General features: G+C 35.9%; 2 protein-coding genes and 2 long non-coding RNA genes across 6 annotated transcripts; 1 reads left to right on the top strand and 3 right to left on the bottom strand.

Annotated features, from left to right (window-relative positions):
- The first annotated feature begins 5979 nt into the window (after positions 1–5979).
- On the top strand, positions 5980–7213 carry LOC118644703. The gene is made up of 3 exons (XR_004962450.1): positions 5980–6290; positions 6383–6462; positions 6634–7213. It is a non-coding gene; the product is annotated as an uncharacterized LOC118644703 (long non-coding RNA).
- Positions 7214–7933: 720 nt separating this feature from the next.
- Positions 7934–10508, bottom strand: LOC118644702. Of its 3 annotated transcripts, none has more exons than XM_036283818.1 (2): positions 9552–10508; positions 9049–9291 (listed from the first exon to the last, which is right to left on the bottom strand). In XM_036283818.1, exons 1-2 carry the CDS (start codon positions 9711–9713, stop codon positions 9268–9270), a joined length of 186 nt encoding a protein of 61 aa, XP_036139711.1. In that variant the 5' UTR covers positions 9714–10508; the 3' UTR covers positions 9049–9267. The 3 variants fall into 2 exon arrangements, 1 of the variants encoding a protein (XP_036139711.1); XR_004962449.1 differs by adding an exon at positions 7934–7989 and having other exon boundaries at positions 9107–10508.
- On the bottom strand, positions 10455–12137 carry LOC118644926. Its single transcript, XM_036284834.1, has 4 exons — positions 11995–12137; positions 11552–11712; positions 10528–11475; positions 10455–10463 (listed from the first exon to the last, which is right to left on the bottom strand). Exons 2-4 carry the CDS (start codon positions 11705–11707, stop codon positions 10455–10457), a joined length of 1113 nt encoding a protein of 370 aa, XP_036140727.1. The 5' UTR covers positions 11708–11712; positions 11995–12137.
- Positions 12138–15017: 2880 nt separating this feature from the next.
- LOC118644704 lies at positions 15018–17834 on the bottom strand. Its single transcript, XR_004962451.1, has 2 exons — positions 17546–17834; positions 15018–17458 (listed from the first exon to the last, which is right to left on the bottom strand). It is a non-coding gene; the product is annotated as an uncharacterized LOC118644704 (long non-coding RNA).
- Positions 17835–18112: the final 278 nt, after the last annotated feature.

The raw sequence follows: 18112 nt of genomic DNA, 5'->3' as shown, positions 1-18112 counted from the left end.
TACAAAATTGATCTGGCGCGTTCAAATTACTTGAATCGGCAATATCTCGGGAACTAAGCGTCCTAGAAAGACGATTTTTTTTTTAAACTGGGCTATCTCGACGAGACAAGACTAATGAGCTAAACCATTTTCTTATATCTCCTAAAATAAACGTTCTAATTAATTTTTTTCTTTTTTTAATTAATTATTTCACGCGTTAAATACGTATAAATAATTTATATATCTATGCGGCGTATGCATATGCCCTATGTTATTATAATTTAATTTTTTTATTTTTTTTGTTGCAAGGAATATGTATGTTTTTTATTTTTTTTGCTAATTTAGTACAATTAACAAACATTTATATATTAAAAAATTAATGTTATATTACTAATATTTAATTGTAGGTTAACGTTCATTTAATAATAACATTAATGCAAAAATTATATTAAATTATGCAAAAAAAAATAAAGAACATACACATTCCTTGCAACAAAAGTGATAAAAAAATTAAATTATAATAACATAAGGCATATGCATACGCCGCATAGATATATAAATTATTTATACGTATTTAACGCGTGAAATAATTAATTAAAAAAAGAAAAAAATTAATTAGAACGTTTATTTTAGGAGATATAAGAAAATGGTTTAGCTCATTAGTCTTGTCTCGTCGAGATAGCCCAGTTTAAAAAAAAAATCGTCTTTCTAGGACGCTTAGTTCCCGAGATATTGCCGATTCAAGTAATTTGAACGCGCCAGATCAATTTTGTACGCGCTCGCCTGGCCACGCGCTAGCAGCCGACGAGCGCGCGCGCGCATGCCGCCGGCCGCCGCTCTCGAGTGATACTGCTTTTGTTAACACGTTTACAGTGGTTAATCTTCATGAATCGCTTCGAACTTTTTGGAAAGGATACTTTAACTATTTAATAAGACGCTGTTAAAATTTCAGCTCTTAATATTTATAACTGTAGCAACAGTGATTTTTCAAAGAAAAAAAATTATCTCGGCTTCTGAGTAACCTAGGACAAAGTTCTTTTTTTTGAAATTTAAAGAAAAATCGCACCTTTTAAATGCATTTTACCCCATGTTGATAGCGTTAATATTTTAAAAGTTATATAATTGTTAATAAGGCTTATTTTTTACACGTTTATTTGAGGCACTTAATTGCATTGCACACATTTCGCAATACCGATATATAATAGTGCAACTTTTTAAGAAGAGAAAAAGCTTTGGTTCAGGTTTGTGCATGGTCTCAAAAATGTAGAAATTAAATTTTAGTGGGGCGCGTTTTGGATAAACAATTAAGATTACTCGAAAAGTTGTTAATATTTTTTGATGAAATTTAGTACACTTTTTTATCGTCATAAAAGCTATATTTTTCTACAATTTCAAATGTTTGAGTTAATTTTTAAGAAAGTTATAAACAATTTAAGAAATGGCCATTTTTCATGGTTTTTTCAACTTTATAACCAATCTAATTGACCGATCTTAATAAACCAAATTTATTATTGTAGATCTACTTAATACCTACAACTTTTATTTGAAACTTTTTTTGATTCCGCTTTTAGTTTACGAGGCGCAAGCAAAAAACCACTTTTTCCTTACTTCAACCCGTAATTTTGTAATAACCCCCAGCTTTTTGCGAGTGGCAAACATACCTATCTTAATCTACGCATATTAATTGTGCTTTACGCACAGTCAAACCTGAGTTACCAATTTTTTCCCCAAAAAAGTCTAATTCTACTAGACTATTAGTTAAGATTAAGAAACCTGGATATATATATATACATATGTATATATTTATTAATAAAACAACGTATAGGATTATTACATGTATCACTTAATTTTCTGGCGGAAATATAATAATCTGTGCTACTGCATCGCTATGGTATTCTGTTGTTGGATCTAAAGGTTCCAACTCCGGGGAATCGTGATCGGAATCGCTGAGCGTAATTATTTCAGGCGCGTTGGACGTTAACTGATTATAATTTTCCAAAGGGACGGTGTCTTCTTGGAACAGATCAATGGAAGAGATTGCTCTTCCTGGCGGAGCGTCTGTGACTGGAGGAGGAAGGGGGGTGTGTTCCAGCGGGTAGTCCACGAAATTCTCAATTTCCTCGAAAGCCCGCTCTAGGGCTTTTTGTTGAGCTTTGAGGATCTTTTCCCTTTTCCTTTTTCCAGCGCGGTGGCGATTCTTCCCCCTACAGCATGAAATATTGCTGCAACGTTGCAGAAATATTATTTTGCAAGATTGGAATATTGCAGAAAATATTGCTGCAATATTGCAGCAATATTCCTATGTCCGCTCCAAAACAATGTTGTGCAATATGTCTGCAATATTTCTGCAATATTCCCCGTAAGATTTCTGTAATATTTCAGCAATATTGCTGCAATATTTCTTGTAAGATTGCTGTAATATTTCTGAAACGTTAATGCGCAATATGAAGGAAATGTTGCAGGTGGTTAAATTAATCAAATAATATGTAAGATGTGTATTATACGAAAAACGGAAAATGAATTTATTGTCATACCGTTACGGCACAATAATTAAAAAAATTATTAATTAAAAAAGTAATTAATTAAATTAACATACACCAACGGATATCGAATATCGTTCCATTCTAGATTTAAGTAAGCATTAAAATGAAGCAAGTCCAGAAAATGCCCATCCTGATCAATTTATACGCTAGAATTACACATGCATGTATGGTTCACACATGTTTAATTAATGTATTATATATATAAGTCAGAGTGAACATCTTCTGGACTTGCTTCACTCAATCTAGTATGGGACGCAACGCTATCGTGATTACAGAATTTGTTGCACATCTATGTATCTTTTAGCTCTAATCTTACATAAAAATTTAAAATAAAAATATCCTGCTCTATTTTTTTATTTGTCCCTTAAAACTATGTAAAATATTACTTATTGTTAGTTCTAGATTAAGAAATACGGATTATACGGAAATAAATTTTGCACGGTTGCAATATAATATTGCCACAATATTGTGCAATATCTGTTAGGAAATATTACATTTGTAATATTGCTACAATATTGCACAACATCTGCTAAGAAATATTACATTTGTAATATTGCTGCAATATTGTGCAACATTTGCTAGGGAATATTATATTTGTAATATTGCTACAATATTTCTGCAATATTGGTTATATTATGCACTATTGCAATATTTCTGCAACGTTGCAGCAATATTTCATGCTGTAGGGGTCTTGATGGTCTACAAATAAACGCTTGGTTAAGCGATTGAACGCTTAGTTAAGCATTTTCTACGTCAAGGGAAATTAGGGCCGTCGAGTATATTCGTGCTTGTGAATGATTAACTAACTTATATCGCTGGCAAACGATAGAACGCTCGCTAGCGGGATCTACGGTTTTGTTCACTTATATCGCTGGCGAGCAATAGAATGCTCGCTAGCGAAATCTATGGTTTTGTTTACTTATATCGCTGGTGAGCAATAGAATGCTCGCTAGCGGAATCTATGATCTTGTTGAGCACGAATATACCGGCTTTTCTAATTTCACCGACGATATTTCAATCATTGAGCCTACTCACTTTAGGTGTTGTAGAATTCATCGCGGGCACAAGGGAGGGGAAAGGGTTGTACCTAGAGGAGTTGTTTCATAATTATTTGGAAGTGGATCGACAATTAATCCTTATCAAAAGGATTCCTTATAATATGGCACAGTTCGATTTCGGAAAATATTCTAGGGAGCGAAAATAAACAATAATTAATTAGTACTCACGAGTTATAATATAGTTTGAAGCAATAGCTCCAATTAGATGGTTGATGTAGGTTGACGGTTGAAGGTGGTCGCAGAGATATGTCGATGATGGCAGTCTGTCGGAGCACGCACTGGTTAACTTAATTGATAATGAGTTGATCGCGAAACTATACAAGAGAGGTTGCAGATAACTTGAAGATTGAAGAGTGACGCGTGACCGAGAACTAGTGACTGAACTAATAAATATGCTGAACGAATGTCGAAAAAATAATGAGTGAATGAATGATCCGGCGTCTGTGCGCGGATTTAAATAGGGCGCGGACAAAGGGATCGAGCAAAATCGGCGCTGCGCTCAGCGGCCGCTAGCGCTCCGGAGTAGGGAACACGCGCGAAGCGCAAGAGTCGGTAAGAGTGGGAGTGATTCGGCGGCTTGGCGGGAACCGAGTTTCGGGGGCCGCTGATAAGGCGCGTGAGACCGTCTGCACGTGTGCGGATGTTTATTGGAGATATCTCGTCTAGGATTTCGTCGATCATTTGATCCGGAATATTTTTCGGCTAGGATCGCTTTCACTACCAAATATCTCGTCGGTTTATCAATCTTAATTATTTCTTGGGCGCGACATCTCGTCGCCAACGTGAAATGGATATCTTACGGACTGTTTATGTTAAATGCCTAGCTATGGTTCACCTGATCTTCCGACACGCAGTCCGGATATTACGCGGATTAATTTCGTATTGTATTTCTTTAGGCGCGACATCCTGTCGCGGTCGTGTTGATAATAACAGATTTGTTTTAGAACCGGTTTCGGTTTGAATCTTTGAGGATTCAGTTGACGAGATATCATTTCTTTAATCATCCGACAGTGCACGTGCAAGGGCCTTTACAAATATCCGGTTCTTATTAATCTTACAGTTAATTAATCCTCGACGAACCCATAAGCAATACGAGAGTAAGAATTTAGAAGTTTAAACGATCCGGTTGCCTATGCGTTCGTATCGATAAGAGAGTTAAAATAATGCTAGATAACTTAAAGTATACGTATATGTAATATATGATTTTGATATATATATATGTACGTAATTTTAAAGTACGATTAAGTGCTTAATATTTGAATTATTATTATATAATGACGACTTAGGGCCACCGCACAAACTCTTCCATAACGCGTTACGTTACGTTAAGTACTCCATACGAACCTAAGTTGTACTTAAAATTTAACTTAAATCAACGCACAAAGAAATCCTTAACGTAAGTTCTTAAGTTCTTACGTTAAGGATTTCTTTGTGCGTTGATTTAAGTTAAACTTTAAGTACAACTTAGGTTCGTATGGAGTACTTAACGTAACGTAACGCGTTAGAGCCACCGCACAAGCTTTTTCGTAACACGTTACGTTACGTTAAGTGCTCCATAAACCTAAGTTTGTACTTAAAATTAAACTTACATCAACGCACAAAGAAACTTTTAACGTAAGTTCTTAAGTTCTTACGTTAAGAATTTCTTTGTGCGTTGATTTAAGTTAAATTTTAAGTACAACTTAGGTTCGTATGGAGTACTTAACGTAACGTAACGCGTTATGGAAGAGTTTGTGCGGTGGCCCTTAAACGAAAGTAAGAATGAGCCATAGAAACGCATTACTGAGTAAGGTAACTCAGCGCGCATGCATCTGGACAAGTTTCGCGAGAAAACTTTTGGACAAAATTTTCCGGACGCTGGGACGTTACAGGAGCTTTCCAGCAAGTGACCTTTGAGTATATTGTGACGTCCCGTCGTCCCAAACCCCTCCCCTTTTTATTTTTTCCCTTTTTCTATATTTTTACTTATATTTATTCTCTATTAGGGCCACGGCACAAACTCTTCCATAACGCGTTACGTTACGTTAAGTACTCCATACTAAAGGCCAGTATTCATAGTCGGATCTTATATTTAAGATCATCTTAAGTACTGTCTTAAGATGCCATCAGCCAATCACAGAGCTGTATTAGCATCTTAAGATATTGCTTGAGACGATCTTGAAATAAGATCCGACTATGAATACCGGCCAAAGACCTATATGGTCTGTTCTTTCTAGCTGCACTGTTGCACTGGTGCAATAAGTTAGAATAAGAAAAAATATACTTGTCTTACTTTAACTTATTGCACCGGTGCAACAGTGCAGCTAGAAAGAACAGACCAGTAATCAAAGATGCGCCAACGGCCCCCCACCATGACTCTTGTCCGCCATTTTGTACACCCATACTGGAGACTGGATGGTGGCTGGGGGGCTGAAGCGCTGAAGTCTGGAGTAGTGGAGATAGTGGGTGCGTTCCGTTTCATGCATAATACGCATGATGCATCGTTCATCCTTGTTGTTTGTCAAACGTTAAACAAGGATGAACAATGCATTATGCGCATCATGCGTTGAAACGGAACGCAGCCAGTAAAAGTAAACAATGCGAGCCTGCTCCAAATTGTACGCAGCCATATAGCAGCTGGAAATTTAATTTTTATTGTTCTTACTGAGTGTATCGTCAGAATATAGTGACTCTCGAGAGTGCAGAGATTGAATTTAAACAATGTAAAGATGTAAGTATGGTTTGTAATTTTGAAAAAATAATATATTCTAAGGTTATGTTGAGTAATAGCCTAATTCAACACAATAAAATTTTCTTTTCCAGATTTTCCAATACTTTTATCATTTATTACAGACGTTGTCTTACTTTTTTTTTAATCTTCACAAACGCACTTTAATCTCAAGGTTAGTTTTTATTTACTTATAAAGTTAAAGTATTTCTTGAATATCCGCAGGCTGCATTTTAATATTCATTGCTAGTATTGAAAATCTATAATGTACATAAACTATATATACGTTTTCAATGCTAGCAGTAAATATCAAAACGTAATTTTAGTACGTGAATTCTGTTTGCAGGCTACGTGTACTTTTCTGAAAATTGTGATAAAATCAGCTCTATAAATATTGAAGTTACACTGCTACAACTTTGGTCCGTTATTTTCTGAAGAATCAAAACTGTTTCTCTACAGAAAAAATGTGCAGTCAAAGTCAGTAAGTGTTTGTGCAATGTTACAACTCTGATTCTTTACCTTTAAAAGAATCGGAGCTGCTATACAAAAGGAATGTGCGATTGCATCTGAATCATCAAGTGTTTGAAATTAAAGCGTTACATGAAACTTAATAGGCTTAAAAAAATTTTATATGAGATGACTCGAATGAGGAATGAACTATTACTATATAATTTAATGAAACATACTTAATATGTGGTGAAAATTTAATTATTACATTTATTTAATAAAAATATACAAATTATAATACTGTATTATTAGTATTATTATTAATATTACTGTATTGATGATAAGAAACTGACTAAGGGCCTATCCAGATAAACCTGCATCTTGCATGTATGCAAGTTTGTCTGAATAGGTCCTAAAAATCAAATATTGTCCTTATGTATATGTATATTTTTATATATAATAAATTATATATCAGGATATTTATATATACAATAAAGAGTTTATTTGGAAAAGGTAATGTATACATATTTATTTCATGTATTTATAAATTTTTATATTCTATAAAAAAATTTTCTCTTTTATAAAAATATCTATGTTACACTGTTAATTGTCTTAACATTAAAAAACAACAAATAAAAATAAAATCTATTCTACATTCATTGCAAATGCAGTTGTTAAAACTAACATAACAATTCTATCACAGTGCTGTCTTCTTAATTAAAAAAAAAATTAATAATGTCTTATATAACATATATAAAACAATTCTAACAGAGATATAAATCTTCTTAATTGCAAAGCAAATAAAAAAATATTGCTAATGTCTTAATAATAAGAGCTTAATAATAAAAAGAAAGATAAAGTTTTTCCAACAATGAACACAAATAATTAAAATCACAGATCAGATGTAAAATGTATAAAAATCTTCATTCCATCTTCTTCACCGAAGCATGCATGGCCATGGTTTTGCTGCCGTAATGTTTGCTGTTGAGATATATTAAATCTTCACAGCATTTAATACTATATGTCCGCAATCTCATAGTAAAGAACTTTTTCAGAATTTTGTCAGTGATAGAGTGGCATACAGGAATATTACAGCCATTCCAGCTAGCCAGGCCTGTTAAAATCACATATCGTGAAAGCTTTACAGCAAGGATTGTTTCAATTTTGACAACAATTTTATGACAAGTAATTGTCTGTTGCTTTGTTTTCTAAAAGTTTCAAGCAAATTTACGGCAAAAGTTTTCATCACACAATGCTGCAAATAATAGAGAAAGACTTGTACATAAATATTACGTATAGAAATTACAAGATTTGTTCCGACACGATAAAATGCAAAATTTAAGCAAATAACAGAGCAAACCTTGCTACACGACATGACAATAAATTTATGACAGAAACAGGAAATCTTGTTAAGCACAGAATAACAGCAAATTAGTAGCAAGAACAAAATAAAACTTGCCGAGCATACTTTCGCAACAAAATTGCGACAAGATGTGTCCATAAACAGCTTAGTTTTTGTTGGCAAGGCTTGTTGCAAATAGTATGACGCACATTTTATGTAAATAACGGGGTTGCATTATCGAGTTTTAAACTTTATTTCTGACTTTACTATCTATCTCGAGATGGCGCATTTCTCGTTAAAAAGATTTACCTACTGGATTAATAAAAGGAGCTCGTTGAGAACAGAGAACCAAGTACGATTGCACCATTCACATTTGATATTGGACTAATCAGTCTAATATTTCAGTCTAATAATCATTTTTGTTGATCTAAATTTCGACAATATTTGTCCTGTTCTTGCCACAAATTTGCTATCATATTGTGCATAGCAAGGTTTGCCTTGTTTTTGCCACAAATTTGCTATCATGCTATGTACAGCAAGGTTTGCTCTATTCTTGCCACAAATTTGCTATCATATTGTGTACAGCAAGGTTTGCCTTGTTCTTGCTGTAAATTTGTTGTTATGCTTTACTAGTAAATTTTACCCTGTTATTTGCATAAAATATGCGTCATACTATTTACAACAAGCCTTGCCAGCAAAAGCTAAGCTTAATGCGGACACACCTTGTCGTAATTTTGTTGCAAAGGTTTGCTCGAGTTTGCGGCAAACTTCGCGCAAAGTTTGCGTCATTTTGCTAGCTGGGATCCCATACATACTCCATTTGTTTTACTAAAAAGTCCACCATGTTGATTTTAATGCTTTCACACAAATCATGTCGTATTTCTCGAAATGTTATTTCTGACTTTGCAATTGCTTTAAAACAATCGTTGGAAACTTCTATGAGGCTCTTGTCTTTGTAATTCTTCATTTCAGTTATGAAGGAATAAGGATGTCGGTCACTCCCTTGCCATAAGACAGAATTGAAACACACCTTACAAATTGTCGTGCTGCCTATTCTTATGCTATGAAGAACTAATCCTGCCATATCATATAATCTGCAACTCCCAAGTATCTGATATATTTATGTGATGATCTTTTAATTGAGGCAATATTAAAGCAGATGATTCCATTAATTCTTCAATGACATTTTCTTCACGTCGTGCTATAGACAAATCTCTAGAAAATTTAATAAAATCCATTTTAATAGCTTCATGATCAATGTCATTGTCATAGCTGGTATTTTTAGCGTTCGTGCAAACTTGACTCAACACCAAAACTCTCAGATTTTGTTTAACTTGGAGAGGATTTGGAATAGGTTGTTTCACTCTCAGAGCAGAAAACAGATTTTCAAGACAACATTGGCAAAATCGACTAGTTAAAATAAACTTGTAGGAACGCTTGCACAAAAAATAATCTTGCAAATCAATGATACTTACGCATGCCATAACAACGCCTGTTTGACAAGGTTTCCAGTGTTTGTCAATGCCTACTGTCATAAAACGAAACACATAAGCAGTTTTCTTTATGTGCTCAATTGCTTCTTCATATTGTTTGTTGTTCAACAGACCAAGAGCTAGCTTTGTAGATCTGTTTGACATTAGATCAAACCAATGGCTCACTAATTTAACAAAAGAAGCAGTGGTCCTATAGGCATCATTACCAGTACGTTCAGCATACTTTCTCAAAGCAATCTCAGTTCGTCGATTGAAGACTGATCAGGCCGTTCCAACTTTCATTTTTTCATAGGAGTTCTTGCAATGAAGTTTAGTCTTTTTCAATCTGTAAGCTATCTTCATTTCAAATTGCAATTCAAATTGTAGCACATCATCTATATGTTGAATATTGACTATTGGATGCGTTAGTTTCTCAGAGATAAGAAAATTATAAGGAAGATGAATAATTTGATTGCTTTCAAGCATAGTTAGAATATTTTTGTATAAGTGCACTGGATCTGGTATAAAGTAAAATTTGTCCTCTGGCCTAACGGGGTGCTGTGTACTGACTTTAGCATCAGATTCACGTGTGCAACCAACACCAAATGCATTCCACATGGCTCTATTTTCAGATCCCATATCAGTTGTAATTGAATGAACTTTCAATCCTATTTTTTCACATTTATCAATGATTTTCAATATCACATCCTTGAAAGCAATGCCACTATTATTAACATTTTTATTAATTATTTTTGAGTCTTCTTTTCCAGTAAAAAAATAAGCCACAACAACTTTCCTTTCTTTTAGTAATTCCTCCACACATAATGACAAGGACTTTCTTAGCTGGTCCGACATGAGTAGGAAATGTGCATTTCCCTATCATTTTTTTAGTTGACGGATCAAATATTAATCCAGCTTTAATTGCCATTTCATTTGCAGTAATCATACAGTCTTTTTCATTTTCAGACATGCCTTCTACTGCGGGTTTAAGCATGTTAAAGACTTCATCTAAAATACCACTTTCAAACTGAATGTGTTCAACTGCTCTTTGCAAGGTTCTCGCTGATGGAAAGATAGGTAGATAATTCACAAAATTAGTAAAACTTGTAGTACCCCACATTGTCTTGAACATAAGAGCGTCCTTAATACTTTCTGAACTCCACTTAAAACCACGATTGGACTTTCTTCTCAAAGCTTCAATCTGATCAGCACGTAGTCTTGATTTTAAGATTAGAGGGAACTTTGCTTTGCTTTGTTCTCGCAAGAATCTAAGCCTGCATTTGTTGTAAGTAGACTTTAGAGTATTAAATTTCTTTGTCACCTTTTGTGTTATAATATTCAGAAGCTTATTATTATGTTGTAAGACTTCTATTTCTTCCTTTTGTTTTTTTAGCTGATCGTGTAATTCTTGAATCATTGATGACTTAGACTTTTTAATGGATAGAATCGGTTCAGAGGCAGCACAGACGTCAGCTAAAATAGATAGTGGCTCGAGATCATCACTATTACAGTTTACAGTAGAAAATCCAGAGGAGGATTCATGGTCAATTTCTTTTGAATAATCCATAACATTGAACATAACAGAGATGTTATGAGAAAGAGAAGAGGTGAGATCCTGATTTACAACGTGATGTGGTATACTTTCTACTGCAATGTTGCTTGGTCTGGCTATCACTTGGCTTTCTGCAACTAGGATGGATTTTGATGACTGAATTGAGGCATAACCATGGTCATGAGGTAAGCGGTTCACTTGTGTGGTGAGGTCTCGAAAGGGATGACGTTGACATGCGCTGACAGCGTACCCATGATCATGTGTTATCAAACAGATATTTTCATTATTTTCTACAGGTAAAGGTATTGCACAATGCCGTAAGACTTTGGATCCATCTTCACGCACTGTTTCCCATTGTGTTATATCAAAATGATCCTGAAATTGTGTCAACATTAATCAATGTATCATTGTAAATATGGCACGTACATGAAAGGCAATAAAAATATTTCACCTCACAAACGCAGCTAGAAGCTTTAGGTTGCCAAAATCTCCGCCCAGTTCTCGACACCCAAACAGCACGCCTCTCAGGATCTTTAGGAAAGCGAAAGAGCTTCTTTCCCTGACCTTCCCGAACATTGCAACCCTCTACTTTACAGGTACGACCCATTTCAACTACACATAAAAAACAGTGGCATGATATATGATATTTATATGAATAGTCTTATAAAATTCTATTGTAAATAAAAAGTAATAATATATGCACATATATACATATACATTCATATCAATAACAACACAGAGGCACAAACTAATCTCTCATTAAAACTATGATTATAGTTTTACATACTGAGATAAAATAAGACAAAAATATATATAAATATAAAAATATAACTCTATATTATAAACTTCTAATATTATACATTATATCTAATATTACATAAAATAAGATCTTACCTTATAATTTGATACATTCCCTTAACCTACTGTTCAGCTGTCAGCATCAGCACAGAGCACTCCACCCTCTTCCTCGCCCAGCGTGGGTACGCAATGGCGGATAAACCATGTGACTCAAGTGACCAATCAAAATTGTGTTCGCCATTGGCGGATCTTTGATTATAGGTCTTTAAGCGTCGCGCGACAGCAAGGCGTCGCGGATTAGCGCGTGCGGACGAGAGGAGGTAACCCCAAGCGATCTCGGCGGCGGCGTGCGCAACCATGCGTCGGGATTGGCGAACGGCGTCGGGAGGGGGAAAGTATAAAAGCGTGCGGCGAGAGCTCTCGAGAGCTTTCGCACATGAAACATCTTATGGGAAACATCCTAGACACCCAAATCGTTAAAAGTTCCCGCCGAATGCGAGTAGGCAAGAGGAACAAGCGCGAGTTCAGCGGATTAATAAATAATAGTGAAGTCCGCGTTATAAATAAACCTGGCTGAATGCGAGTAGGCCTGATTAGTACCCGAGAAATTAAAACACATCGACTCGATTGTGAAAAAACGTCGCGGACGAGTTTTGTGATTGGCGTTGTTTTCGTGAACGCGAGACTCTATTACACGTCTGTGAAAAAGCGACGCGGACGGGTATTTGTGATACAAGGACCAAAGTTGAATAAACAATTTATTTGTTGTTTGTTAATAAGAAACATACCTTTGAGTTTATTCACTTACCTGACGTTTCCTGGATACTGTTCCTGAGACGCGAGGGATTCCTGGTGACCTGAAAGAAAGCAGTCCTGGTTAAAAACGAGACCGCGGGTAAAATAACCTGTAGAAATAATACTTACCTGGCGAAGTTCCCGTGGGACAACGGCGACCTGGGAGGACATCCTGACGTTGACGGCAGCACCTGAAACAGAATAAAAGTTATTAGTGTAAGACACTGATTAAAGCGTTAAGTGTTGTGCGACGACGTGTGAAGGCGATCCAATTGATGGTGATTGTTCTTCCGGCGGACACGGCACCGACGAGCTTCCAGCGTTCCAGTGCAGAACGACGATCCTGGAAGGCGAGACCTTGCCTCTTGGAGGGAATAAAGAAGCTGGCGACTGTGGCGACCTGCGAAACAAGGTTGGTGAGTTCTCCTTTGTTCAGATCGCGACTCGTGCCTATCGGTTATCCGGTCACAAGGTTGTGACCGGATAACCGAATGACGCGATTTACGTAAATGGACAAGTATTGACTCACGAACCCTATTTTGCAGGTCGCCACAGTCGCCAGCCTTTTTGCCCTCCAAGAGGCAAGGGATCGCCTTCCAGAATGATCGCTCTGCTCAGAAACGCTGGGATGCCATCGATGTTGCATCCGTCAGAAGGACCGCTACCACAAGTCGGATTGCCTCCACTCGGATTCACACAACGCTCAACGTTTTTATTTAATTTTATCACTAATTGTATGTTTCTTTTCTTTTTCAGGTGCCTCCGTCGTCTCAGAATCGTCTCCAGGATCGTCGTCGTCATCCCACGGGAACTTCGCCAGGTAAGTATAATTTTTATTAGATAGATTACCCGCGGTCTCGTTTTTCGTTAGAACTTTTCTTTTCAGGTCACCAGGATTCCCTCGAACTCAGGAACAGTCACGCAGGTTGGTATTAAGGTAAGTGAGAAACTGAACACTTTAGTCTTTGTTTAACAAATAACAAAACAGTTTGGTTTATTTAATCTTGTCATAAGTATCACAAATTTCCCGAACGCGTCGCTTCTTCACACTCGTGTAAACGAACTCTAAAACTTCGGGAAAGTATCGGACCTACTTGCATTCGGCCGACTTCTATGATTTGTAACGCGGGATCTATCGTGTTCACACTTCCGCGGAACCTTCGCGAATTTTCACACGCCTACTTGCATTTGGCGGGAAATCCCTTTATCTATTTACGCGAGATGTTTCCGGCGCGAAAGCTCGATGTTTTCCCCGTAAAAGATCTCGAGCGAAAGCTCTTGCACGAGAGCTCTTGCTGCACGCTTATATACCCGGGAGAGAGGAGCTACCCCCTCCCGTCGGGATTCGCCAATCACGACGCATGGCAACGCACGCTACTGTCGGGAACGCTGGGGTTACCCCCTCCCGTCGGGATTCGCCAAGCACGCGTGGCGTCGGTTCTTTCCGCCTTTCCGGGCGCGGGAACTGCTACAGCCCCCACTCCTTGCCGTTGGGCGAATTCCCGCTTCGTGGTGGTGTTGCACTGTGGGTATCTCTAGGCTCTCCCCACTCCCGTCGTCGCATCCAATGACCGACGTGTTCCCTGGGTGGAGTAGGTGCAGATTGCCCCTGTGTGCTTGGCGTCTTCGTTGTGGTTTTTTAAACCAGCTAACCATTTGCTGCCAAATTGTCAGCAAATTGCTAAAAATTTCTTGCGGAATCAGGCTGCCAAAACCATGGCCTACTGTGTTCTCGAGTGCGCCCCAATTGCAAGCAAAAATTGTTATCAAATCTTGACATCAAATTGAGTGACAACCAGAGCAGATCTGTCACTAGCAATACAATGACAAATTCACGCAGCAAATTGAGAACAGATGTTGCAACGTAAACTCACAGCAGATTTGCGCCAAATATGCAACAGATCTGTATTCATAAATGATGACAGATTGGCGACAGATTTGTCGAATCTTTTCATTTCTTCTTTCATCACAGTTATAATTTTATTTGAGAATCGATGTAAGCAATCTCCTGGGAAGATTTATTAATTCAGGAGTAGAAACAGATTAAATAATTTACCCAACCCTCTCCATAACATCTAATATTTCTTATAGAGGGGCCTCTAAATTTCTTTGTAGTTAAGTTAAATCTCACTCCAAAAAAATGAAAATACTACCAGTTCTGTATCATAAAAGTATAATGTGACGGTCCTCCGTCACATCCTCCGCAGGCGCAGCGAAGGAAAATAATTTTTGCTTACCTTAGTCGCGCTGCGAGTGGTCTTTATGTAGCGAGTTGACTGCATTTTACTCCCGAGAAAGTAAGCCGCCTATCGACGGTGCCGCACTTTTTATTGTCAATTTGACATTTCGACAGATCTGCTGCATTTCTGGTATCAATCTGTTGCGTACTTTGACACACAAATGTTGTTGCATTACTACAAGCAATTTGCTAACATTGTTTGCACTTTGGTGTTTGTCGTCAATCTGTTATCAATATTTTCAATAAATCTGCTCGCAGTTCATTATTATTTTGTCATGTATTCTGATAACAGACGTTGCTAAATATTTGCTGAATATCTGCTAATAGTGTTTGCAATGACAAGATATGTTTCTCATTTGTCGCCTTTTTGGCAACAGAATCTGTTGCCAATATTTGTCACAGCAGAAATGGTTATAGGGGTAAGTGATTGCACTTAAAAGTGCAGATTTTATTGCAGATTGCACCTAAAGTGCAATCCACTAATGCAACTAATTTGCTTGCTAGAATTATTATTATAGCCACAAAACAATGAAATATAAACAAAAAGCATACGAGATTATAAAAGTAATGTTTAATCTTAAAATAATGAAGTTATACAAACTTAAAAAGTAACACACTAGTTGCGTTTCTAACTCCTTCATATTTTGCTAGACTGACTAATATTAAAATTAAATAATAAAAGGATAAGAGAAAACATGCTACGCATAACATAAGTTTGATAAAGTTTAACCAGGTCATGGCTGGTTATACTCTCGCTCGCGTGTTTGATATATTTTTTACTTAAGCCAATTTTGACTTACGCACGCTGTGCAAGGAGCTTTTTTAAAAAAACTAGGATTACAAAACTTAATATTATTTAATGAGGTAACTATATGTTTTTGTCATGGGGTGGTTAGTTATAACCTATAAATAACTAAAAAAACTAACTCGTCGAGCACATTATATTGAGTACATACATTAATAAGATAAAAATAGCGAAATATTAGAATAACAAAAAAAAACATTTGTTTCGCTTATTGACGCAATGCGCGATCACGCGGTGGCTTGCTCTGTTTAATTTTTTGATTCGCATCGGCCTGCGCCGCCTCCCTTGACCTTTCCAACCTTATGGTTAGGAAGTTATTTCCGTTCGCTTCACTGGCCTCGGTCCTCGTTGTCTTGAATTTCTTCAGCTCCTTCGGTCCCTCTTGACCTGCCGTGGGTGAAAAGGTTGCCTGGTCGCCCCTGGGAGTCGGTTTCAAGGTTAGGGTTAGATTTTAATAAACATCCCAGATAGCACAGAGAGTTCAAAAAGAACTCAATTGTATGTCATCAATTATGAATTCTTTTTGAGATGCAAAAAGAATTATTTTTATAAAAATAATTCTTTTTGCATTTCATAAAAAATTCATAATTGGTGACATACAATTGAGTTCTTTTCGAACTCTCTGTGCTAGCTGGGCTGGCACATTAAATATAATAATTAATAATATTTATTTTTACATAATATTTATCATTTACATAATATCAATCACATAATATTTATAATAAAATAATATAATATATGTAATAAATTTTTATATAAATACAAAACGCAGTTTAAATAAAAGTACAGCAATAATTTAATGTCTATCTCATTACGTCTCTTGTTCGTTAACTTATTGTTAATAAGATCTTCACACGTGATATGGCAGAATTGTACAGCTATTCGCGTAGAAATCTCCCAATCTTAAGGAAAGATTGCACCAAACTTTGTCTCAAAATCGAGCAGATGTTTCTTAATCCACGCCCTTCGATCTATCTTATCCAACCAGGCAAAATTCTGATTCTCGTCAAACAAATGTGCGTATTCTTGCAATTGGTTATTTACAAACCAAACGAGCAGACCTTTTCTATAAAAAAAAAGATGCTTCAAACATTATCGTACATTTGTTATTGCTTATACTAAATCTTCAAATATTTCTATGAGGTACATACTTCACTTTAGGATGCAATTCTGATAATATGAAACATCCTTCCGTTAACTGATTGAAATGCTTTGGATTTTGAAAAGGCCTGTTTAAAATCCGCTGTAATCTGCTAGGCTAACTCATCCAGAATCTGACGACCTTTTGTCCAAACAAAAATAAAATACTTAATAAAAGGATCAATTCTATTAATTATTAGCTCTTACAATATAATGTAAAAAAAGCACTTTATCCATACAAACGACTGTGGCGTAGTGAGTTGTGTGTCTGCTCTCTGGGCAGGAGACTTGGTATCAAAACCGCGTAATCAGAGAGCGGATACACAACTCACTGTGCCACAATCACTATCTTTATTTTGGAAAAAAGTAGTGTAAATAAATTACTTTCAAAATTTTTATGGAAATTAATCTGGGATAAAATGTTTGTAGGATACGAATTAAAAATACATTTTGCGTCCTTACTTGATCAGATAATTGCCTCATTTGTGATATGTCCAAGTAGCTGTTAGAATGTTACATCATCTGCAACACTCCTTGCAATGGTAAAATAATTTCTCCATTGTTTCCTTTGTGTTAATACTCTGAAATCAAAGAAATCCGCAGTAGATTTTATAATTTTAAGACAATGTCTAAATAATATAGTGTCTATATATTTTTAATATACGTACTTTAGATTATCTACTCCTTCCACTAGCATATGAAAATGATCGAAAGAAATGTGCCGACAGCTTCACTTTATTTAGAATTACTTTAATTCGATAGCCACGATACCATAAGCTCCAATTGATTACATATTAGGCTTACAATTCAAACTTCAGTAAGTATAGAAATAACCTGTGTGCAGCACACTTTATCCTGAGGATATCCTAAATTATCCCAGACAAACGAAGGCGATCCCACGGATATCTCAATGAGTAGCTCCCGGGATATCCTACAAAAATATCTTAAAATATCGTAAAATATCTTAAGATATCATATGATGTCCCATTAATATATTTCGATATCCCAAAAAAATATTTTAAAATATTATAAGATATTGTAAGATATGCTATAATATCTTATAATATCCTATAACATCCAGATAATATCCCATCATATCTTTTATCTCTACAATTAATTAATAGAGCGTAAATCAAGTGTAAAAGGAAAAATGAATTATAATGTAATAAAAGAATGACAAAAGCGTTAATTAAATCTCTAAGAAACGTAAATTAAAACAGAACATAAAGAAAGCA

This window comes from Monomorium pharaonis, chromosome 3 (assembly GCF_013373865.1).
Source record: "Monomorium pharaonis isolate MP-MQ-018 chromosome 3, ASM1337386v2, whole genome shotgun sequence".
Lineage (NCBI taxonomy): Eukaryota > Metazoa > Arthropoda > Insecta > Hymenoptera > Formicidae > Monomorium > Monomorium pharaonis.
Note: the sequence above shows the minus strand (reverse complement) of the source record. Positions and strands in the feature narration are given on the sequence as shown.